Source organism: Geotrypetes seraphini, chromosome 5, assembly GCF_902459505.1.
Source record: "Geotrypetes seraphini chromosome 5, aGeoSer1.1, whole genome shotgun sequence".
Lineage (NCBI taxonomy): Eukaryota > Metazoa > Chordata > Amphibia > Gymnophiona > Dermophiidae > Geotrypetes > Geotrypetes seraphini.
This window is the reverse complement of record NC_047088.1, coordinates 16,138,139-16,162,162: the sequence shown is the minus strand read 5'-3', so window position 1 is coordinate 16,162,162 and position 24,024 is coordinate 16,138,139. Positions and strand designations below refer to the sequence as shown.

Below are 24,024 nucleotides of genomic sequence, written 5' to 3'. Positions count from 1 at the left end.
GCAGAGTATTAGAAAAGGTTCATGGATATAAAATCCCAGATCTTATAAATTGTGTGGCATTTTGAAAAAGCACCGAACAGAATATTATGAAATCATGTGGAACACCTGCTAAGCCTGTATGAGAACACTGAATGCAGTGTCAGGTACGAAAGGTCCAACACAATAACTGGAGTCAAACAATGTTGTGTATTGTCAGCATTGTTATTCAGTTTAGCCATGGATGAAAACGATCAGAGAGATGGGACGACTTCCCTATGAGGAAAGGCTAAAGCGACTAGGGCTTGTCGGCATGGAGAGGAGACGGCTCAGGGGTGATATGATAGAGGTCTATGAAATGCTGAGTGGCATGGAAAGGGTAGATGGGAATTGCTTGTTTACTAAAACTAAACTAAACGAAAACTTAGTTTTATAGACCGAGTCATCAACCAAGAGGAGCTTGACTCGGTTTACAATAATGTAATACATAATACATAAACTTGACAAGGAAAAGTAGACTGAAATAGTTAATTTCCAAAATGTTTAGCAAACAACAAAGTTTTCAGAACTTTCCGGAATAAAGCAAAAGAACCTAAACTTCTTAGTGTAAGCGGTAAAGCATTCCAGAATTCAGTTAATTTAAAAGCAGAAGAATGACTAAATCTCTCAAAGGTTCTGTTTTTACCACTGAGAGAGGGAAATGTAAGTTTTAATTTTTGAGAACTTCTGGCAAGATGAGATCTATGAACATTCCAGTCTAAAGGAATCAAAGTGGCAAAAATGCCAAATAGGATCTTAAATGCAATACAAATGCACTTAAATTGAATTCTGAGATACACTGGAAACCAATGTAATTCCTTGAGAAGAGGGGTTACGTGATCGAATTTACTCTTACCGAAGATAGGTTTAGCTGCAGTGTTCTGTATTAATTGAAGTCTCTGCAGACTGACCTTTGAAAGACCCAAATACACTGAATTGCAGTAATCCAGCCTTGACAAAATGATTGATTGAACCAATACAGAGAAGTATTGTTGGTGAAAGAGTGCTCTTTACTCTTTCCAAAAATACTAGGATTAGGGGGACATGCGATGAAGCTACTATGTAGCCTATTTTAAACAAACCTGAGAAAATATTTCTTCACTCAGTGTGTAATTAAACTCTGGTATTTATTGCCAGAGAATGTTGTGAAATCAGTTAGCTTAGCAGAGTAAAAAAAAACCTGGATAATTTCCTAAAACAAAAGTCATCCATAAGCCATTATTAAGATTGGCTTATTCCTAAGATAAGTAGCATAAAATTCTAGGGGTTATATTTGATTTAAAAAAAATGGACATTTCAAAAACATATAAGTTCTATAATCAAATCTTGTTTCTTTAAGTTAAGGATGATCTGGTCAATTTCTAAATTTTTAGAACCAAAATCTATTAATATACTGGTTCATTCATTAATGTTTGCAAAACTAGATTATTATAACGGTCTATTTACAGGACTAGCCCAGGATTTGAGAAGCCTTCAAATTATCCAAAACGCTGCAATTAAATTAATAACAAAATCTAGGAAATATGACCATGTAACCCCCCTGCTTCGGAATGCCCATTGGCTACCAATTAATCAAAGAATTTCTTACAAAATCGCTGTAATAACATTTCAAACAATCCATTCCAAATCACCCCATTTTATTAATAAATATCTTATTCGTAGATCATCTGATCGTATATTGCTTATGGTTCCTTCCCTTTGAATAATTGGAACCAAGAGGCACCACATTTTCTCAGTCGTAGCCCCACAACTCTGGAATACCCTACCGGCTCCCGTAAGGGAGGTGGTTAGCCTTATACGTTTCAAAGGCCTACTTAAGAGTCATCTATTCAAAGAAGCTTTCAACACTTGATTAATTCCTCAGTTTCTTTCCAATTCCTTCTCAGGAACAAGTAGTATTGCTCCCTTTCTTTTTTTCCCCCTTATTTGGCTTCTGTTCATATCAAATTTGTAGTTCCAACCCTTTTCTCTTTTGTCTCACGTCTGTCCGTGACATCTGTCCCTACTCATTATGCCATTCGTTAGATGATGTTTCTTTTAATAGTACTTTTCCTGTTAATGTCAATGGCATTGTTTTATTATTATTTACTAGTGTTTCAGCCTGTTACATTAACGGGTGCTAGAGTAGATGTCTGTCTGTCTGTTTTTTTTTTTTTTAATTTGTCTCTCTCTCCTTGGACGCTGTCATTCTTTCTGTCTGTGTCTTTCCCTGGCCCCCTGTCTGTCTATCTTTATTTCTAACTCTATTCTCTTCCCTCAATCCTGCATGTGGCCTTTTTTCTTTCTCCTCCCCACTTCCTTCCAACGTCTGCTCCCCCTGTCCTCCACACTTCCATTCGGTGTGTCTCCCTCTCTCTACCCCTTCCATCTACTGTTCACCCTCTGTCTTGCCCCTCTCTTCTCTTTCCATCCAGTGTCCGCCCTCTCTCTCTCTGTTCCATATGGCCTCTCTCCATCTCCTCCTTCCTTTTCCCTTGGTCTGGCATACCTTCCTCCTTCCCTCCAAGCCATTCTCTCCCCCTCTGCTCCCTTTCCTCATTTAACTACTTCATTGGTCAGCAGCAGCATTCACAATTCATTGCTTTTGCTGGCTTCAGGTCTTTCTCTCTGGCCGGTCCTGTCTTCATGAAAACAGGAAGTAGGCAGGACTGGCCAGAGAGGAAGGCCTGAAGCCAGCAACAGCAGCGAATTGTAAACGCTGCTGTTGCCTGAAGCACCCGAGGCAAACGCTTCTCTCCCAGCGAGATGACTTTAATATCAAACCTCCCTCCAGCGATGGCAGCCACAGCACGCTAAACAGGCTGTTTCGCGGCTTTCTTCTGCCGTTGAGTCCCTCTGTCGCGTCATTGATGATGTCTGTCTTTATTTCTGTCTCTCTCTCTGTCCCGCTGTCTTTCTTTCTGTCTGTCTCTCTCCCTGGCCCCCTTTGTCTGTCTGTCTTTCTGTGTCTCTCCCTGTCCCTGTGTCTTTCTTCTTTTCTTTCTGTCTCCCTTCTTCCCGCTGGTGCTAGAATATATGTCTGTCTTTCTTTCTGTTTCTCTCCCTACCCCTGTCTTTTTCTTTCTGTCTCCCTTCCTCCCGCTGGTGCTAGAATATATGTCTGTCTTTCTTTCTGTTTCTCTCCCTACCCCTGTCTTTTTCTTTCTGTCTCTCTTCCTCCTGCTGTCTGTCTTTCTGTCTCTCTCCCTGCCCCTGTCCCTGTGTCTTTCTTCCTATCTCCTTCCCTACTTCTCTGTGCAGCATCCGCAGCATTCCCTCTCCCTCCATTTCCCTGTGCATCATCATTTTTTCCCTCAGTCTAGCTTCTCCTGCCCCTCCTACACTCAGTACTTTAAACTTCAGCCCGGCCTGTAGGTCAGGGGTTTCTCGGGATGACCTCCACCCGCTGCTGGTGGCTCCGTGCTCCATGCTCGGCTGCCACGGCCTGCAGTCGCCAGCAGCCGACAGCTGCCACGGCCTGTAGCCGCCGACAGCCACTGCGGCCTACAGCTGCCGCGGCCTGCAGCCACCGACAGCCGCCACGGTCTGCAGCTGCCGACAGCCGCCGCGGCCGACATCCACCTTGGGGGGAAGAGAGAAAGAGAGAGAGATTTGCGCGCATGCGCACTCCTACCTGCGGTGCCCTACAGCTCACAGAAAACGGGAGTACGCAGGTGGGAGTGCGCATGTGCGGCTTAGGGTTTTATTATATTAGATTTTTTACCATGTTTTTGTTTTCCTTGTTTTTTATTCTGTAAATTTGCTTAGAAATTGGATAAGCGATTAATCAAATTTTAATACAATATGTTTTACTCTTTGGGTTTCTGCCAGATAACATAGCAACATAGTAAATGACGGCAGATAAAGACCTGAACGGTCCATCCAGTCTGCCCATTAATTATACCCATTAAAAATACATGATTAAATTAACTTCTCTTCTTTGATATTTCTGGGTCATAGACTGTAAAAAGTCCACCTGGTATTGCCTTAGGTTCCAAATGCTAAAGTTTCCGTCCAAGCTCCCTCCAGCCTATCCAACCATCCTGTTTGCAGGAAATCTACCATAAAGTCTGGCCAGTAACATCCTCATGTTCCACGTTAGTGGAGTTCCCACTGATGCTCTCCCCAGCCCAAATCACCACATATGGGACACAGACCGTGCAAGTCTAAGTCCAAGTTTGACGTTTCCCACTAAATGTCCAAAGTTGGAAGCACAGAAACATCCATTTTTGAACAGGACGTCTAAATATATATATTTTAAAATTTTTTAAATCAGTTACTTGGACATCTTGGCTGTCAAAACGTCTAGACCACAGCACATCTAACTTTATTTGTCATTTTCAACCACAAAAATGTCCAAATCAGCACATTTAGACATGGGAGGGGCTACCATTCTAATGGGCCGGCCATATCGATACGCCAACAGAGCAGTGGGGCATCTTAGAGGGCACTGCTGGGAACGTCACATAAAGGGTGCCAAATATTCATCTCACCATACACCCCTTAAAATGTCTGCTGAGCTCTCCATAACAGCACCGTGGAGAACTTCCGTATTGGTAATCCCTGCGGCAGCCAACCCCCAGCGATACAAGGCTCTTGTAGGAGGAAGTCAGCTGAACATGGATGGAGACATCTAACGGCAGCGGGAGGTGTTCAGACTTAGACATCTGTTGGTGAAGACGGTTTCCATGCTTTGCAGCTAAGTGGAAGTCTGTCTCGTTTTTCTTTTTTTCACACCCTGCGCACCGTGGTGGGCCTACGCCCGGGGAGAGATTGCCATGAAAGAATGCGTGGAGTTATTTTTATGCCAATGAGGGGTAAAAGAGCATCTTGAAATCAGTATTGTTGCTGCCAAATGGTTATTTTTTAAGCTTTTTCTCCACACTTTTTTGATTAAAGAGTCTCTCCTCGGTGATCCCACCGCTGGCTGGTAACATTTTATAATAATTTTGAAACTGAGTTGGTACTAATTATAATTTTGGAAGATGGATTTTATACCACATTCATATTATCAGAGTATAGGTCTGGCCTATCATGGGGGGGGGGGGGGGAAGAGGACATATTTTAGAAGAACTTAGCAAGTAAAATGAATAATTACTAGATTTTTGGTTCAACGGTGCCTTGATGATGAGCAGACTGGATGGACCATGCGGGTCTTTATCTGCCATCATTTCCTATGACACTAAAATATCTTGTGCTCTCCAGACTCTCTTCAGCCTTTCTCCATAGAGGTTTTGTAAGTGTTGGATTTCACAAAGCTGGACGTATAAGAGACACTAACTAAGTGCAGCTACAAAACACAGATTTTAATATTTTTGAGATAGTTTAAAATGCAGGAGAAGTTAGCATAGTAACATAGTAACATAGTAGATGACGGCAGATAAAGACTCGAATGGTCCATCCAGTCTGCCCAACCTGATTCAATTTAGATTTTTTTTTTTTTTCTTCTTAGCTATTTCTGGGCAAGAATCCAAAGCTTTACCCGGTACTGTGCTTGGGTTCCAACTGCCGAAATCTCTGTTAAGACTTACTCCAGCCCATCTACACCCTCCCAGCCATTGAAGCCCTCCCCTGCCCATCCTCCACCAAACGGCCATATACAGACACAGACCGTGCAAGTCTGCCCAGTAACTGGCCTAGTTCAATATTTAATATTATTTTCTGATTCTAGATTCTCTGTGTTCATCCCACGCTTCTTTGAACTCAGTCACAGTTTTACTCTCCACCACCTCTCTCGGGAGCGCATTCCAGGCATCCACTACCCTCTCCGTAAAGTAGAATTTCCTAACATTGCCCCTGAATCTACCACCCCTCAACCTCAAATTATGTCCTCTGGTTTTACCATTTTCCTTTCTCTGGAAAAGATTTTGTTCTACGTTAATACCCTTCAAGTATTTGAACGTCTGAATCATATCTCCCCTGTCTCTCCTTTCCTCTAGGGTATACATATTCAGGGCTTCCAGTCTCTCCTCATACGTCTTCTGGCGCAAGCCTCTTATCATTTTCGTCGCCCTCCTCTGGACCGCCTCAAGTCTTCTTACGTCCTTCGCCAGATACGGTCTCCAAAACTGAACACAATACTCCAAGTGGGGCCTCACCAATGATCTGTACAGGGGCATCAACACCTTCTTCCTTCTACTGACTACGCCTCTCTTTATATAGCCCAGCATCCTTCTGGCAGCAGCCACTGCCTTGTCACACTGTTTTTTCGCCTTTAGATCTTCGGACACTATCACCCCAAGGTCCCTCTCCCCGTCCGTGCATATCAGCTTCTCTCTTCATAGCATAACCACCTTCCTTATAATTCATCCAAATCAAAGGTTGAACTGAATAGTTAGCTGACACATGTGCTTTGGAACATGTATAAATACTGATGTATTTCTTAAAAGTACTGTATAAAAAATATAAGAATATAAATACTAGGACGGACCGAAGGTCCATGAAGCCCAGTATCCTGTTTCCAGCAATGGCCAACCCAGGTCCCAAGTACCTGGCAGAAACCCAAAGCAGCATTCCAGAGCTGAGCTTATGATGTCATAATGCCTCATTCCACCAATGCCTAAGAGCCAACCTCAGCAGTGATGTCACAATGGCTTCACTGTCCTATACTTGACTCGCATAAAAACATAAGAGATGCTATACTTGGACAAGCCAAAGATCCATCAAGCCCAGTATCCTGTTTCTAACAGTGGCCAACCCAAGTCCCTAGCTAGATCCCAAAGAGTAAAACAGATTTTCCTAAGTCTGTCTTAATAATGATTTATGGACTTTTCTTTTAGAAATGTATCGAAACATTTCTAAAACCTTGCTAAGCTAACTGCTTTCACCACATTATTTGGCAACAAATTCCAGAGTTTAATTATAGGTTGAGTGAAGAAATACTTTCCCTGATTTGTTTTAAATCTGCTATGGTTTGTGGTTTATTTGTATTTGATCAAATACTCCCTAGTTGTTGTTTTTTTTTAAAGTTCAATAAAGTTTATTGAATTTATAGAACTGTTTTCGAAAAGAGTAAACAAGTGATTCATGTCTACCCATTCCTTTCTACTCAGTATTTTATAAACCTCTGCTTATCTCCTCTGAGCTGTCTCTTCTCCAAACTGAAATATGTGTGTATGTCTTATTTATTTATTTACAAAATTTATATTCTGCTCTATCAGCATTTCCTTTGCATTCTTCTCAGGCCAAAACTGTGTGCACTGTGGACATACATATGGAAGCAGTATCTTTTTCAAGATCATTGTTTAGGATGGTGCACTGACCCATTTCCACATATAAAGACGCTGTTTTTGCAGTGTTTTGTGTTCCTGGTAATGGAAGAAGCTGGTGATGACAAGTATCGTGAAAATATCCTAGTCCAGTCCAGTCAGTTATTTCAGAGATTGTCTTCAGCCAAAATGATGTGGATTTCTTTTAATTTGATAATTTTATGTATTTCTTTTGAATTATTATTATTTTTTTTATTGTAGTTAAACCTGTCTTCCTCTTGTGTCCTGTAGTGTCATAGTTTTAAAATATGTGTGTGTTTTTTTACCCTGTTTTTATTAGTATTTGTAAATCGCATTGGAATATGATATTGTGATCAAATCAAATTTTTAAATAAACTTGAAATTTATTAAAATTTGATATCCCACATTATCCATATTCAAAGCAGTATTACAAAATTAAAATAACAAGTTTACAACTTAAAAAACCCTCAAAACTGATAAAGAACTAATTCAAAAGACATAAAAACGTAAGACATAGACAGACGATAAGACGGAGACTAATTGGAACGAGAGGAAAAAGGGGAAAGAGCTGCAATATTTGAGTAGTAAAGAACAATTAAGAAACAAACAAAAAGGAGGCGGACCAGAAGAAACGGCCAGACAGGCCTGACGAATGTTGTCTTCAAACATCCTTAAAAGGACGGTCAAGCTTCGAAAGCATCTTTAAAAAGAAATGTTTTTCAACTGGATTTAAAGTTATCTAGAGACGTAGTCTCTCTTAAGTGACTTGGGGCCGAGTTCCAGAGTGAAGGAGCGGTAACGGAAAAATGATTATTTCTCATGGTATTGATGTGCTAAAATGATGGGATGATTTCTGAAATAAATTTATAGTATGTGGGCCTGATTCTATAAACGCTTTCCCTGGCCTATCTCAAAGGCCTAGTGATGGCGACGTCTACCACGCCTATTCTCCCCTCCTAATAGTGGCATAGCGGGGGTGAGCAGGACCCGGGGCGGTGGTGCCCCTCTCCCACCCCCCGCTCCACATGTGCGCTCCTTCCCCGTACCTTTTTATCTTTGGCGCAAGCAGCCACGAACTGGCTGCTCACATCGGCGCACTGTCTGACATCACTTCCTAGCCGTGGGTCCCAGAAGTGACATCAGAAAGAGTGCTGAAGCCGATGTGAGCAGCCAGTTCGTGGCTGCTTGCGCCAAAGTTAAAAAGTTAGGGGGGAAGGGAAGGGATGCACACGCGGCAGGGAAAGGAGTGGGAAGAGGGGGGGCAGAAAGCAGGAGGGGTGCTAGCGCCCCGAGGAACACCGTATCTGGGAAGGACCACTCCCCGCCCCCTCTTATTATGCCACTGGCTCCTAACACATCTACTTTTCAGGTAGGTATCATCACGTGTCAGAGAGTGCCCTGACTTAGGCTTATGAACATAAGAAGAATATAAGAATAGCCTTACATGGCCAGACCAATGGTCCATCAAGCCCAGTAGCCCATTCTTATGGTAGTCAATCCAGGTCCCTAGTACCTGGCCAAAACCCAAAAAGTAGCAACATTCCATGCTACCGATCTAGTGCAAACTGTGGCTTCCCCCATGTCTTTCTCAAAAACAGACTATGGACTTTTCCTCCAGGAATTTGTCCAAATCTTTCTGAAAACCAGCTACGCTATCCGCTCTTACCACATCCTCTGGCAACACGTTCCAGAGCTTAACTATTCTCTGAGTGAAAAAAATATTTCCTCCTATTGGTTTTCAAAGTATTTCCATGTAAACTTCATCGAGTGTCCCCCAGTCATTTTTGACGGAGTGAAAAATCAATCCACTTGTACCCGTTCTACTCCACTCAGGATATTGTAGACTTCAATCATATCTCCCCTCAGCCGTCGCTAGGTGTCGCGTGGCTATCTGTGCGCAACTTACATTAGCAATTAAATTCCATGCCATATAACCCATTAAAAATCAATTAAGTTGCACGTGAATTTTAGTTAGGTGTTGCTAAGTGTTCACAATTAGAGCACTCAGCGATGACTAATGTATAAGGTTACCAGATTATGCATCTGGAAAGAGGCTGTGTGACCCTGCTCTGTTCCATATACTTCTAATAGCTACACCAGGAAGCCCCCAAAGACCTGCATGTTTTCCCCTTCTCCCCACCATCGTCCAGCTTCCTCCTGGTCTCCAGATATCACTTTAAAAACTAATTACGGCCTGCAGAGGATCGCTGGTGATGTAGCGATTCTAGCAGGCTGCCGTCAGCCTCCACTGCAAATTTCTTCTGCTGCGGCCCCGCCCTTCCTCTGACATCACATCCTGTTTTGGGCTGGAATGGATCACGGCAGAGGAAACATACAGCAGAGGTCAATGGCAGCCTGTAGACCGTAATTAGTTTTGAAAGTAAGACCAGGAAGCCAGGGAGAAGCCGGATGATGGTGGGGAGAAGGGAAAACATACCAGCCTTCAGGGAACCCCCTAAAGCTGTGGGGCCGAGAGTACTCACAGCAATGGCGCCTATGCAACACTTCCCGACCGACATCCCCCACACCCACATACACCCCCCCCCTCCTTGAGCTCTGTCATCAGACCTCTTAAAGCAGGAGCAGCAGCGGCAGTGGATGGCCAGCAAGACATAGCACTTAGGACAGGCTTTTCACTGCCAGAGGGCTGCTGCTCCTTTTTTTTTTTTTTTTTTTTTAGAAGGCCCGAAGGCATGCGGGGAGGAGGGTTTGTCAGTGAATCGGAAAGCCTGTTTTTTTTAAGCAAACAAATCAATTCAAATTGGCAAATTGGGCAGCACAAGTAGGAGGATGGGGCTTGATATTCAAAACTGTACAATTTTGTGCAGAATTGCCTGGGTAGATCCTCTGGCCGGGGTAAATCAGAATTTACCTGTATAAATGATTTTTTTAAACTGCTCTCCTTTGTCCAACAGAAATATTCCGAGAGGAGTGGTGGTCAGCTCTTAATTATCAAAATCTTGGGTGGAGTGGGAATAAGGTGGCCTCCAGGTCCGAAATCGATTGGAAAGGTGACGAGGCTCAAGACTGAAGGTTTGTCTAAGTTGGGGGGACCTAATGCACTAGAAGCAGTGCTGCTTATAATGTTTTTCTTCCTTCTGCTGGCAGGACATAAGAGTGTGGCGCAGTGATTAGAGCTTCAGCCTCCGCACCCTGAGGTTGTGGGTTCAAATCCCACACTGTTGCTTGTGACCCTGGGCAAGTCACTTAATCCCTCCATTGCCCCAGGTACATTAGATAGATTGTGAGTCCACCAGGACAGACAGGGAAAAATGCTTGAGTGCCTGAATAAAATCATGTAAATTGTTCGGAGCTCCCCTGGGAGAATAGTAGAGAAAACTGAATAAATAAATAGTGTGAAAAGTTTCAGCCTCTGATAACTACAGCTGTTATTGTGATGTCATAATGCCTCATTCCACCAATAAGAGCCAACCTCATCAGTGATGTCACAATGGGTTCATTGTCTTATACTTGGCTCACTTTTACAACATTTTGATTTCTAGAGTGCTGCAGTGGTTAAAGCTTCAGCCTCAGCACCCTGAGGTTGTGGGTTCAAATCCCACACTGCTCCTTGTGACCCTGGGCAAGTCACTTAATCCCTCCATTGCCCCAGGTGCATTAGACAGATTGTGAGCCCAGGGAAAATGTGGCTGTATAAGTAGAAAAAGGCAGTATACAAGTCCCAATGCCCCTAATGGAAATCTGACCAAAGCCTGTGGGCTTCAAATGCTTTTGTCTACTGAATCCAGCTAATGTTTCCACCCTGCCATTACACCATGGCCTCGCATCTTGGCTATGGTTCATCTTTATGCAACTCTTTCTGAACATCAGGATTAGATCCCAGCTCTCGGAAACTGGAGTCTTCAATTACTAGAAATAGCTCCATGTTGCACAGAGGCTGCTTCTATTTCACATCTGGTTTGCTGACTGCTAAGACCCTTCCAAGTTATGGGAAACAGCTAGAACTGTTTCTTGCCTGTTGACACTTAAAAGGAGAAATATTCTGTATTTTGATAAGTTTGTGCTACTACATTTAAATATATGGCAGGTTTGTTTGGGTGTTGTTTTTTTTTTCCCCCCAGTATGAAAGCTCACATAACAAAACAGTAGAACAGGGTCAGTGCCAAGGGGATTATATGCCCTGGGCATGCCGCAAGCCTCGCGCCTCCTACGCTTAACTTTTAGACCGTTTGTCTTATCCAGTAATCATGATCACCCCCCAACACTACCCTCCCCCAGAAGAATACAGATTATCTAAAAATGTCTTGCCAATCATCTCTACTGGTCGAAATAGCAGCTGAGTTTGTCTGGCTATCGGGATCGATCGGAGCAGTGGTGTAGCTGGGGCTTAGTGGGCACTGGGCGGGTGCACCGAGACGCCCCTCCCCCCCCCCCCAGTGCTCCACTATTAATCAAAACAGATGGTTCGTGGGATTAACTTGATACCTTCACAGCAAACAACCAAATCGCACTCGTTTGCATACAATCAGTGCTGTGTAGGGAGGAAAAGGATCTCAGAAACCTGCTCGATTTATCAGGAATAAACCTTTACCAAGACTTACAAGGTTCCATGTTTCTATCATCGATCCCCCCCAAAACTCTCTTATTTTTCTTTTCATGTTTTTCTATGTGAAATTTAATTTACATAACTTAATCAGTCCTATTACAATAACATTGCTGGAAGTGCTTAACTAAACAGCCCTTGGAGTACCCCTCACGTGCCCCCTGGGTCCAGCAACCCCTCCCCCCACCACACACACTCAGCTACTTGCCCATCCACTGGGTCCTCCACGCTAAAGGCTGCCGCTCTGATAGACAGGACCGCCACTGTGATGCAACTTCCTTTGGGAGGGACGCAGCAGAAGAAAGGGCTAAAGGCTGCCTTCCTGGTGAGCAGAACCTATCTGTGCCGCTGAAGTGTCTGGAAGATCTGGCGGGAAGGTAAGTAGAGGAGCATAGGGAGGGGGGGTGCCAGACCTGAATGCGCGGAAGGGAGGGTTCAGCTACAGGTGGCCTCTACCATTTGGTTGACCTGAGCATTGTTCCAGGCTTACTCAATAGTAGCTTCCTTCGCCACTGGTTCTAGGCCAATGCCTAGTTCTCAGGTCTCTGGAATGACCTTACTATCCCGCTGCGGAACCTGAGCTCCCTCCATTTATTCCGCAAGCAACTAAAAACCTGGCTCTTCTCTAACATCGTTCACAACTATACAGAACTTGTAAGACTTGGCTAAACAACTTTCCCAAGTCGAGTATATAATATGAACCCCTCAGATTCCTGCGCTGTTTAGTATGATTACTATAACAGCCAATAGCAGGTGGGCAGTTCTCATTCATTGGGTGTTCATATTTTGTTTTTTTCTTTTTTGAATTATATAGTAAAACTTTTTCTATTATAGTCAATATGTTATACGTGACTTGAAATACAAAATGTGCATATATAACTCAGCGGCACTTATCTTTTGTGCGAACCGCTGGTGTTTCCAATACACTCTGCCGTTGCTAATAAAGCCTAAGACCTGTTACACACAGGCGTAGCTGTGCACAGTGAGTAAATTCTAATAATGTTATTTGGAGTACTTGACTATATTTGTTAAGTTTTGGGTATTGAAAAACTGACTTTGTACACTCTCTTTTACAGTTGACCCTTGATAAAGCCATAGTCGGCGAAACGGGTCCCGTCAAAAAAGGGGGCTTTATTAGCAACGGCAGAGTGTATTGGAAACACCAGCGGTTCGCACAAAAGATAAGTGCCGCTGAGTTATATATGCACATTTTGTATTTCAAGTCACGTATAACATATTGACTATAATAGAAAAAGTTTTACTATATAATTCAAAAAAGAAAAAAACAAAATATGAACACCCAATGAATGAGAACTGCCCACCTGCTATTGGCTGTTATAGTAATCATACTAAACAGCGCAGGAATCTGAGGGGTTCATATTATATACTCGACTTGGGAAAGTTGTTTAGCCAAGTCTTACAAGTTCTGTATAGTTGTGAACGATTCAAATTGGAACTTGACACCATTGTATTGATAGTAGTTCTTCTCTAACATGTCATTTCTTTTCCCTTACTTTTCCGCTCGATTTATAAACTTATGTAAACCTTTTCCTACCCTTTCTCATTTTTAAGTTCTTGTAAACCGTGCCGAGCTCTACTTCCGTGGAGATGATGCGGTATATAAACTTAAGCTTTAGTTTAGTTCTGCCTAATGGTTGAGCCAGCTCTGTGGTTGAAAAGGATATATACCTTATCAGGAGTTTTATGAATAACCTACTAAAGTGGAAGATGTTTCTAAATTAACTCAAAGCTGCAAAAGTGGGTTCAAACCCACACTGAGGTTGTGGGTTCAAACCCACACTGCTCCCTGTGACCCTGGGCAAGTCACTTAATCCCCCCATTGCCCCAGGTACATTAGATTGATTGAGTACCTGAATGGTACAGAAAATTAAATGAATAATAAAAGTATTTAGTTAATGTGAATAATAATTGGCATTTGTACTGTGCCTTTTACTCAAACAGATAATATGTCTGTGAAATATTTATGTAGCCATCTTTGCATGGGTGTCTGCCACTTGGACTAAAATTTCCCCAAAGTCCAAAGCAAAAGGGGAACAGTATAAATTGTAGGATGATAAAGGCCCCCCTAATTCAGTGGTCTCCAACTCCAACCCTTTGCAGGGCCACATTTGGGATTTGTCAGTACTTGGAGGGCCTCAGAAAAAAATAGTTAATGTCTTATTAAAGAAATGACAATTTTGCATGAGGTAAAACTCTTTATAGTTTATAAATCTTTCCTTTTGGCTAAGTCTCAATAATAATATTATAATTTATAGCTAAAGAGACATATGATCAAGAAACTGTTTTATTTTACTTTTGTGATTATGATAAACATACCGAGGGCCTCAGAATAGTACCTGGCGGGCCACGAGTTTGAGACTACTGCCCTAATTCATTAGATGTTTCTCCTTGATACCTGATGGGACAAAAGCCTTAGGGATCCTTTTGCTGGGCATGGTAAAAATTGGGTCTGAGCTTTCTCTTACCTGTGTTTTTCCTTGGCGCTAAGGCCTTTTTTACTGCCCCAGTAAAACAGCCATTTTTCTGTTCCTTGTATTAATGGCCATGCATGAGTGTTACCATTAGCACGTGGCCATTAAAAGCAATTACCGCAAGAACCACATACCGGTACCCATTTTGCAGGCAGTAGGAGCATTTTGATCCTGTCCGAAGATAAAACAATTTTGGAGAGCAATACTACGTTACACCGAATGACTTTTTCAGTGCCCGCTTCTGTTGGCAGCAGGTCTCCTATTCGATAAGGAAGAGGCTTTTCACCTTCCCCAAGGACGGTAGGGGTATTGGGGATCAAAAAGTGATCTTCTCTGTCTGGGTCGGTGGCGAAACTTACTGGACTTGGCAGAATTGCCTGCATGCGCAGCCAGACTTAGCCCTAAACGCAAAAAACATTTCCTTCAGATTTGGGATTATCTCCTATATTATTCAACCTCTTCATAGCATCCCTCGGCATTACCCTAGACGCCCTAAACACAATATCATTCAGCTATGCGGATGATATAACAATCCTCACCCCCTTCAACATACAAGACCCCTTATCAACAAACCACCTGAAAATAATAATGGAAACGGTAGAAAAATGGATGTCAAGTCATAAACTGAAACTGAACTCGGAAAAAACTAAATTCCTACTACTAGAGAAGGAAAAAAAACCATCATGCACAGAACTGGAATTAAACACAATCAAGTACCCAATGCAAAGCACACTCAAGATCCTAGGAATTCAACTAGACAGAAATTGCACAATGCAGACCCAAATCCACAAAATCATCCAAAGAGCATTCTTCACAATGCGTAACCTAAGAAAAATAAGAAAATTCTTCATCAAGGATCAATACAAGATAGTAGTACAATCCCTAGTTCTAAGCATAGTAGATTACTGCAACAGCCTATACCTATCATGCCCAAACTACATGATAAAACAATTACAGACCGTTCAGAACACGGCCCTCAGACTCATCTATTCCCTCAGCAAATTTGACCACATCACCAATGCTTACCTTGACTCACACTGGCTACCAATAAAAGCAAGATCCCAGTTCAAATTCTACTGTCTACTATACAAAGTAACACACGGAACAGCACCCAGCTACCTAAACAAAAGACTACACCGTAATCTCTCACACAGATTAAAGAGAACTCAAAACCTATTTGCCTACCCTCCTCTCAAAGGTACACGACGCATGAAACTATACGACAGCCTTTTAGCTACACAGGCAGCAAAAATTGACACTACCATTTCCAATCTACTGATCAAATCAATAGACATAAAAGAATTCCGAAAAGAAATCAAAACTCATCTCTTCAAAAAATACTTTCCATCATCTTAACCTCAACATAGCACTAGAAAATACACACACGATCACCCCACCATAACTATACCTAAACATTGTACAACTCTCTTCATCAACCTACTATTCATCTACTATGAGCTCTAAATTTCTCCTGGAAACTTCCAGACTAACAATTGTAACTTGATACATTCCTGATTCTATGTACTGTAATATTCCTGAAATTGTCCAGTCTCTTAATTTGTAATCCGCTTAGAACCGCAAGGCACAAGCGGAATAGAAATCTGTAATGTAATGTAATGTATATCCAGTCTTTGACATCCAGGGCCCCTAGTGGTATTCTGAATTTGTTATACGGAAGGTGATCATCCTGGACTATTTAGTGACACAAGTTGTTGGTTGTGGAGGTTTTTTAGGGTGGGGGGGAGAGATATAGGGTTGGTTTTCAGTGTCTCTGCAATGGCTGATGGAGACACTTGCTAATTTACTATGGGGTGGGACAGCAACGGTGGGTGCTCTTGGATAATAGGTTCAAGGGGTCAAAGTATAACCATGTTGACCCGGTTTGCCCCTTCCCTTCTTGGCCCAGTATAATGTTTTGCCTTATTCTCTTTCTTCCTCAGTTGCTACACTATATGTAATCTGTGGAAGTTTTCATGTTAATATCCATCTATTTTCAATGGGGAGTGGAATGAGAGGGGAGGGGTTCGGTTTATTCCTTATAATATATTGGATGTTATGAGTTGTACTACTTTGACTGTTTATTGCCTTATTTTTCTGTATGACATCAAGAAGAATTGTTGAATCTTAATTGAAAACCCCACTTGACTATGTTTTGGGAGTGCCAAGAAAGGCTAACATTTAGCTCAGCCTTTTTGATAGTAATTGCATTCAGGTACAATCAGCCAGCTCTCCCGGCATTTCCTCTAATTCCTCAGTGAAGGAGATGGGGCTTCATATATAGCAGGGGTCTCAAAGTCCCTCCTTGAGGGCCGCAATCCAGTTGGGTTTTCAGGATTTCCCCAATGAATATGCATTGAAAGCAGTGCATGCAAATATATCTCATGCATATTCATTGGGGAAATCCTGAAAACCCAACTGGATTGCGGCCCTCTAGGAGGGACTTTGAGATCCCTGATATACAGGGTTTTGTTTCTGTGTGGTTACAATCAAAGCTGTTTATATATTTTAGACAGGAACTTATTTTGCACCTGGGGCAACAAATTGTTACGTGACTTGCCCAGAATCGCAAGGAGCTGTGGTGGAAATTGAACTCAGAACCTCGGGGTGCTGATGCAGATGCTCTAACCAGTGGGACACTCCTCTACTTCCAGTGGTCTCTCCCCCCCTCCCTACATTAGTGTGAAGAGTTTCAGTCTTTGGTAACCAGAGCTGAGATTCTGATGTCATAATGCCTCATTCCACCAATAAGAGTCAACCTCATCAGTGATATCATAATAGCTTGATTGTAAAGAGTAAAGGGAAATATACTGCTTTTTCTGTTTGTTTGCAATCAAAGCGGTTTACATATTTTAGACCCAAACTTATTTTGTACCTGGGGCAACGAAGTGATAAGAGACTTGCCCAGAGTCACAAGGAGCTGCAGTTGGAATTGAACTCACAAACGCAGGGTGCGGAGGCAGCTGCTCTAACAACTACCACTCCTCCAATCCAACATGTAGTGCCTCTTCTCGCATGCATCGTTTCACAAATGTTTCTTTTGCTTACATGAAAGTCTCACAAAAATGTGCCAGGAAAACTGATTTAGATCAGCTGCAGCCAGAATTATTATTTTTTTGACCGCCCTGAGAAGTGACAGGGCTGCGTACCACATACTCTTGATTATAAACAAGAGTGACTTGAAGCTGGCTTCAGATATGAGCTCACCAGCTTGGGACAAGTTGATAGCCTGAAGCCTGTACAGACACCTGCACTGCATGCCAAACTCTCTTCCAAATGGCTTCTCTGCCTGCATTTTTCAGGCATTGCATAGTCTGGCAGCACATTTCACACTGCAGGGCCGATTCTTTTACATGTCAATGGGACATGCTTTCTACCATAGGTGCCTACATGATATAAATGATCTCACTGGGCACAATGAAAGGGCTTAAAGTAAATGCGCATGAATCGAGTCTCATTTGAAAGAGAGCTCTAGAATGAGAGGGCATAGGATGAAGTTAAGAGGTGAGAGGCTCCGGAGTAACCTAAGGAAATAATTTTTTATAGAATGGATGGTAGATGCATGGAACAGTATCCCAGAAGAGGTGGTGGAGACAGATACTGTGTCTGAAATCAAGAGGGCCTGGGACAGGCACTTGGGATCTCTTAGAGAGAGGAAGAGATAATGGTTACTGCGGATGGGCAGACTAGATGGGCCATTTAGCCTTTATCTGCCATCATGTTTCTATAATCAGAAAGTTCTATGACATCACAATGCAGGTGTAAACAGCCTAAGCCTATAGGAAGAGGGTATGCAAATCTTAAGAGTCTTAGCCAATAGGGAGTGGAGGAGGTAGGGGATGCTGGGAATGGGCCATTTGGCCTTTATCTGCCATCATGTTTCTATAATCAGAAAGTTCTATGACATCACAATGCAAGTGTTAAGAGTCTTAGCCAATAGGGAGAGGAAGAGCTAGTGGATGCAGCAGATGGGCCATTTGGCCTTTATCTGCCATCATGTTTCTAATGGGGGTGCTCACTCATACAGGCACCCACAGAGCTGGCTTCTCCCTTCTTACTGTTCACTAGAGGTTTACAGTCACAAGATATTTCGACAGTACAACTGGAGGGAAAAGCAGCTGCGTGATCTTTCTCAAAATTTTTTGAAAATGCTAGCCAAATGTGCAACCTCCCCAGACTCTAAAGCAGCGGTTCCCAACCCTGTCCTGGAGGACCATCAGGCCAACCGGGTTTTCAGGCTAGCCCTAATGAATATGCATGGAGCAGATTTGCGTGTCTGTCACTTCCACTATATGCAAATCCCTCTCATGCATATTCATTAGGGCTAACCTGAAAACCCGATTGGCCCGGTGGTCCTCCAGGAGAGGGTTGGGAACCACTGCTCTAAAGAGCGCCCCCCCCCCTCCTCTCCGTTCTTCAAGAAGACAATGAGGCACATTTTCAATAGTACATCTAAGTCTGACTTTGGATATATCCCGCAAGGCATCCATATGTTGGGGCAGGGAAACATCCATTTTTTAAACCGTTAGACGTCCTATTTCGGTTGGTTTTTTTTTTTTTTAATGACCTAGTTCAAGTCATTCTGGTCCTCGAGAGCCAGAGCCAGGTCAGGTTTTCAGGATATCCACAATAAATATGCATGAGATAGATTTGCATCTCAAGGAAGCAGTGCATGCAAATCCATCTCATCCATATTCATGGTGGATATCCTGAAGACCTGACCTGGCTCCGGCTCTCGAGGACCGGAATTGCCTACCCCCGACCTAGTTGGACATCTAACTTTTGATTACAAAAACGTCCACGTTCAAAATGTCCAAATCAAGCCCATTTGGACATGGGAGGGACCAGCATCTTAATGGACTGGCCACGCAGACATCCCAACAGGGCAGTGCGGCACCTTAGGGGGCACTGCTGTGAACTTCACATAAAGCAGTGGTTCCCAAACCTGTCCTGGGGGACCCCCCAGCCAGTCAGGTTTTCAAGATATCCCTAATGAATATGCATGAGAGAGATTTGCATACCTGTCACTTCCATTATATGCAAATCTCTCTCATGCATATTCATTAGGGATATCTTGAAAACCTGACTGGCTGAGGGTCCCCCCAGGACAGGTTTGGGAACCACTGACATAAAGGGTACCAGGTACATATTTCACCAGAACTCTCCCAAAACTTACTATACCCACCTGCCTGCAGGTGGCATCTATATGGGAGTACAGTAGGTTTTGGTGGGTTCACACTTTCTACCATAAATGTAGTGGTTAGAGAAGTTAAAGGGCCTGGGTCACTGGCCCACCCACCAGGCTACTTAAGATACCCGCATGCAGTTCTACTGGGCTACTGTTCCAGAGTCAGGTATGTACTGTTTCATTCACATCTTTGAGGGGAGGGGGTCAGTGACCACTGGGGGAGTGTGTTCATCTCTCCAGTAGTCATCTAGTCAGTTTGAGTACCTTTCTGATCCTTTTAAAACTGGTCTAACGTCTTGAAAAAGCTTTGATTATCCCTGCAAGATGTCCATGTGCTGAGTCCGCCCAAATCCCACCCAAACCACGCCTCTTACACACCCACTTAATCTTTAAATGTCCTGGAGGGTGAGTTCCCTGCAATAAGTCTAAAACATTAGTTTCAAAAATTGGTACTTAAAACATCCAAGCGACAGTTTATGCCAGGTTGTTTTGGGGGTTTTTTTTTTTTTTAAACATTTTTCTCTTTTGAAAATAAGCCTCGATGTTTGTGCAATCAATAAAGGGATAAAAGGTTGGTTTGAATTTACTATCTGCAGGTACTTTTTCTGTCGCTAGTGGGCTCAGGGGCGATGTACCTGGAGGGTCAGGGGGACCACAGTGAGAATGGAGCCTGGCTCCCAAGATCCTCTTGGGCTACTCCACCCCTTCTCATTAGGGCATTGCCTCTGGTGGCCCTGCAGCCATGTCTGTCTGGGAATTCAAAGTAATAGCCGGCCCTGCAATGATTTCCATTTCCATTAGCAGTCTAATTAGTTCTTTATAGGGGGTGTTGAAAAGTTCTCAGCCCAACCCACCAACTTCCCAAATTCTGAGCGTTTTTTTGCCACTGTAGCTGAAAAGAGGGTCATCTTATTTCGTTAAGTGCCAATTTGCAGAAATGAAATTCTATGTCTTTGACATTGTTTCAGATCATTGGTTGAACCATATCCATATCATTCTCTTCTTGGTTGGGCTGAGAACTTTTCAGCACCCCTTGGTAGCAACATTCCAGAGCTGAGATTGTGATGTCATAATGCCTCACTCCACCAATGCCTTAAGAGCCAGCCTCATCAGTGATGTCACAATGGCTTGATTGCTCTATATTTAGCTCACTTTTAATACATGCAAGGGGGTGCTGAAAAGTTCTCAGCCCAACCCACCAACTTCCTAAATTCTAAACGTTCTTCTGCCACTGTAGCTGAAAAGAGTGTCATCTTATTTTGTTAAGTGCCAATTTGCAGAAACGAAGTTCTGTGTTTTGACCTTGTTTCAGGTCATTGATTGAACCATATTCTTGGCTGGGCTGACAACTTTTCAGCACCCCCTGGAAGTGTGAAGCGTTTCAGTCTCTGGTAACCAGAGCTGATACTGTGATGTCATAACGCCTCATTCCACCAATAAGAGCCAACCTCATCAGTGATGTCACAATGGCTTGATTGTCCTATACTTGGCTCACTGTTATTACATACAAAGGGGTGCGCAAAAGTTCTCAGCCCAACCCACCAACTTCCTCAATTCTGAGCATTACTTTGCCACAGTAGCTGAATAGAGGGTTATCATTGATTGAACCATCTCCATTTAGTGATGTAGCAAGAGTGAGTGGCATCCTCCCCCCTCCCCTCGCCATCTTCTCTGCTCCCTGCTCCTTCTCCACCCTCTGCCACAAGTGCACCCCCTTCCCCTTCCCCCTACCTCTTTAATTTTCCTGGCATGAGCAGCGTCACAATTTGCTGCCCGCGTTGTGTCACTTCCAAGGTGCGGGACCCAGAGGTGACATCAGAGCGCGCTGACACCAAGGCGGGAAGCACGTTGGTGAGGCTGCTCATGCCAGGAAAATTAAAGAGGTTCAAGGGAAAGGACATGTGTGGCAGGGGAGGTCAGGAAGGAGTGGGGGGGGGGGAAGAAGGCACCCCCACCAAGATGGCACACGGGGTGGACTGTCCACCCCCCTCTTATTACGCCACTGTATCCAGCCATTCTCTTCTTGGTTGGGCTGAGAACTTTTCAGCACCTCCCTGGTAAGAAACCCAGACAGCTTTCTCCTTTTCAACAGAGGAAAAACACCTGCTTTTTTTTTTTTTTTGGGGGGGGGGAGGTGGGAGGAGAAGTGGAGCCCGGAGGCGCTAGGAACTGACTTGCAAAAAGAAGGCAAAAAAAAGGGGATCCAATTGAAACTTTTAAATGAGAGAAGAGGGAGGACTACACTCGGAATCCCTAATGCGCGTCTGCATCTTGGATGTTAAAAATCGCGTCCAGTGGTGGGTGCTGGCCGGGGAAAGCGCCTTCTCCTCGCCGCTACGCGTTTTAACGCTTGCTTCCGTAACTTTTGCAGCCTAGCCTCTTCCTAACGTGGGCGCAAAAGTAGCAGAAATACCGCGCGAACGTAGCAGAAATAGCGCGCAAGTTTCAGCCCTAAAGCAGCCGATTCACCTGGCTAGAGACATGGCAAAAGGGCCGGGAGCTCTTACCAAACCTGCTGTGGTCCTGCCGGGTGCCCTGCACCGTGCCATTAGGGAAGATCTCCAGGTGGAAGCCCGTCCGGCAGTAGAGCTGCCTCCGCCGCAGAATCCCCTTCAGGTGGGCAAAATCCGTGGGAGACCCTCGTTGCAGCCGCCCGTCGATCTGGCCCAGCCTCTCGTTCAAAGCTCCCGGGGCCTCGGCCAAAGGCACGTGGCCGAGCGCCGAGGAAAAGCCGTGCAAGTCCAGCTCCAGAGAGCCCAGGAAGCCCCCGACCTCGCCCATGGCGGCGGGCTATTTTCAGCCTAGGCGCGCAAACCTGCGCGCAGGTCTCCGAACCAAAGCCGCGTCCGCTCAGCCGGGCAGCTCCCGCATCGCTCGGCCGTTCATCTTTTGCTGCTCCTTGGCAGATGAAACCTGCTCTTTATATAGATGCCCACTCCCCTTGCACACACATATCGGATCTGGAAATACAAGCCACACCTCGTTGGCATCCCCTTAGCTCGTTTTCATCCCCTTGTGAGTGGCAGAGAGAGAAAAAAAACACCCCTTCACTCCTTTGATTCTGAAAAGTAGTGAAGCATAAAAACGGTCTGGCAGGTTCTTCTGCGGCTCCTGCTGAAATGAGAGACCTAAGAGCAGGGAGCTGTCAAAATTCAGGGCTCTAATGCTCCCCCTCCCCCCTCCCCCCACCTCTCAACTAGCTGTTTTGGGTCAGTTGAGGGACAGGATCCTTTGAAAAGTTTAAAGTCAGGTAAAGTGCACCGGAACAGAAGCAGGTGTTCCACGGGATAAAAACGTGTAAAAAAAACACCCAGCATTTTGGCATTGAAGGGCAGCATTTCAGGCTAGAGAGAGGGACAAAAATCCCACCCATCCCTGCCCATCCCCGCCAGGATCCTCTCCATCCCCGCCAGGATCCTCTCCGTCCCCACCCGTCCCTGCCAGGATCCTCTCCGTCCCCACCCGTCCCTGCCAGGATCCTCTCCGTCCCCACCCGTCCCCGTCAGGATCCTCTTCGTCCCTAACTGTCCCCATCAGGATCCTCTCCGTCCCCACCCGTCCCCGCCAGGATCCTCTCCGTCCCCACCCGTCCCCGCCAGGATCCTCTCCGTCCCCACCCGTCCCCGTCAGGATCCTCTCCGTCCCCACCCGTCCCCGTCAGGATCCTCTTCGTCCCTAACTGTCCCCATCAGGATCCTCTCCGTCCCCACCCGTCCCCGTCAGGATCCTTTCCGTCCCCACCCGTCCCCGTCAGGATCCTCTCCGTCCCCACCCGTCCCCGTCAGGATCCTCTCCGTCCCCACCCGTCCCCGTCAGGATCCTTTCCGTCCCCACCCGTCCCCGTCAGGATCCTCTCCGTCCCCACCCGTCCCCGTCAGGATCCTTTCCGTCCCCACCCGTCCCTGCCAGGATCCTCTCCGTCCCCACCCGTCCCCGTCAGGATCCTCTTCGTCCCTAACTGTCCCCATCAGGATCCTCTCCGTCCCCACCCGTCCCCGCCAGGATCCTCTCCGTCCCCACTCGTCCCCGCCAGGATCCTCTCCGTCCGCACCCGTCCCCGTCATGATCCTCTCCATCCCCACCCGTCCCTGCCAGGATCCTCTCCGTCCCCACCCGTCCCCCGCCAGGATCCTCTCCGTCCCCACCCATCCCAGCAAGGAATTTCCTCCATCCCCGCCCGTCCCCATAAAAAGCAGCAATTTCTTCTGACAGGATCATCAATTCTACAGCTTCTTTTGCTGTTTTCCTTGTGGAATCTCTTTGGTGGAACCCTTTTTTTGTTCTCTGTTCAGTAATTAACTTATAAACCCCCTCTTTTACTAAGGCTGACGTGTCCATTATATTATATGGACGAACCCTGCTTCCAAAGCCTTCCATCTCCACGGGAGTCCCGTGGGCCAGAGGGGGGTCCCTGTGGGAGTCCCGTGGATTAGGGGGATTCCTGCGGGACTCCCGCAGGATTCCAGCGATCCCCGTTCCCGTGCAGACCTCTATTTCAGGCTCTTATGATTCTGGAAGCCGGGGATGACCTGGGAACCTTATATACAGCAATTATCAGTC

At 44.8% G+C, this 24,024-nt stretch overlaps 1 protein-coding gene across 1 annotated transcript in view; it reads right to left on the bottom strand.

Moving 5' to 3' along the window:
• Positions 1–22,371, bottom strand: part of FGF16 (fibroblast growth factor 16) — a 36,740-nt gene extending 14,369 nt beyond the window's left edge. Inside the window, exon 1 of the mRNA XM_033944183.1 lies at positions 21,972–22,371. Coding sequence (XP_033800074.1) covers positions 21,972–22,245 — 274 coding nt within the window. The 5' untranslated portion in view covers positions 22,246–22,371. The remainder of the gene's footprint in view (positions 1–21,971) is intronic.
• Between the last annotated feature and the right edge of the window lie 1,653 nt (positions 22,372–24,024).